A 538-nucleotide genomic window follows, 5' to 3' on the forward strand; every position below is an offset into this window, starting at 1 on the left:
TGTGTAGTAGGTGTGTAGCAGAGTGTGTAGTTGTGCAGTAGGTATGTATTAGTTGTGTAGTAGGTGTGTAGCAGAGTGTGTAGTTGTGCAGTAGGTATGTATTAGTTGTGTTGTAGATGTGTAGCAGTGTGTGCAGTATGTGTGTACCTTGGTCATGAGGGCACCGTTTTGCATGGATGGAAAAAGGGGAATAAAAGAATCAGAGGGATTCAGGAGTATCAGTCTGACAGGTGAGGGTACACACCTGTTTTGTCTCTGTGCTGACTCTGAGCAGGTGCTGGAAGCTTCATCAGAGTTAATTTACCAGCTGGAAACTCTCACAAGGTCTAATAACTGCTGCAGTCTTTGTATCGAGGTGATGAATTTCTCCCAGGTGTCATATTTCACTCTGACTGCCTACATTGACATTGGGTTYTTTAAGTACTTGGTTTTTGTGTTTTTCCTGTGTCTGTATGTGTTTATTATCTGCTGTAATGTTGTTCTGATTGTGGTTATCTGCATGAACAGGAGTTTACATGAACCTATGTACATGTTTCTG

The 538-nt window shown here is 41.9% G+C and overlaps 1 protein-coding gene across 1 annotated transcript in view; it reads left to right on the top strand.

Moving 5' to 3' along the window:
* The first annotated feature begins 358 nt into the window (after positions 1-358).
* The window catches only part of LOC106511659 (olfactory receptor 10J4-like), a 6,448-nt gene continuing 6,268 nt past the window's right edge, over positions 359-538 (top strand). The window contains exon 1 of the mRNA XM_014000410.1: positions 359-525. Coding sequence (XP_013855864.1) covers positions 359-525 — 167 coding nt within the window. The remainder of the gene's footprint in view (positions 526-538) is intronic.

Source organism: Austrofundulus limnaeus, unplaced genomic scaffold, assembly GCF_001266775.1.
Source record: "Austrofundulus limnaeus strain Quisiro unplaced genomic scaffold, Austrofundulus_limnaeus-1.0 Scaffold3046, whole genome shotgun sequence".
Classification (NCBI taxonomy): Eukaryota; Metazoa; Chordata; class Actinopteri; order Cyprinodontiformes; family Rivulidae; genus Austrofundulus; species Austrofundulus limnaeus.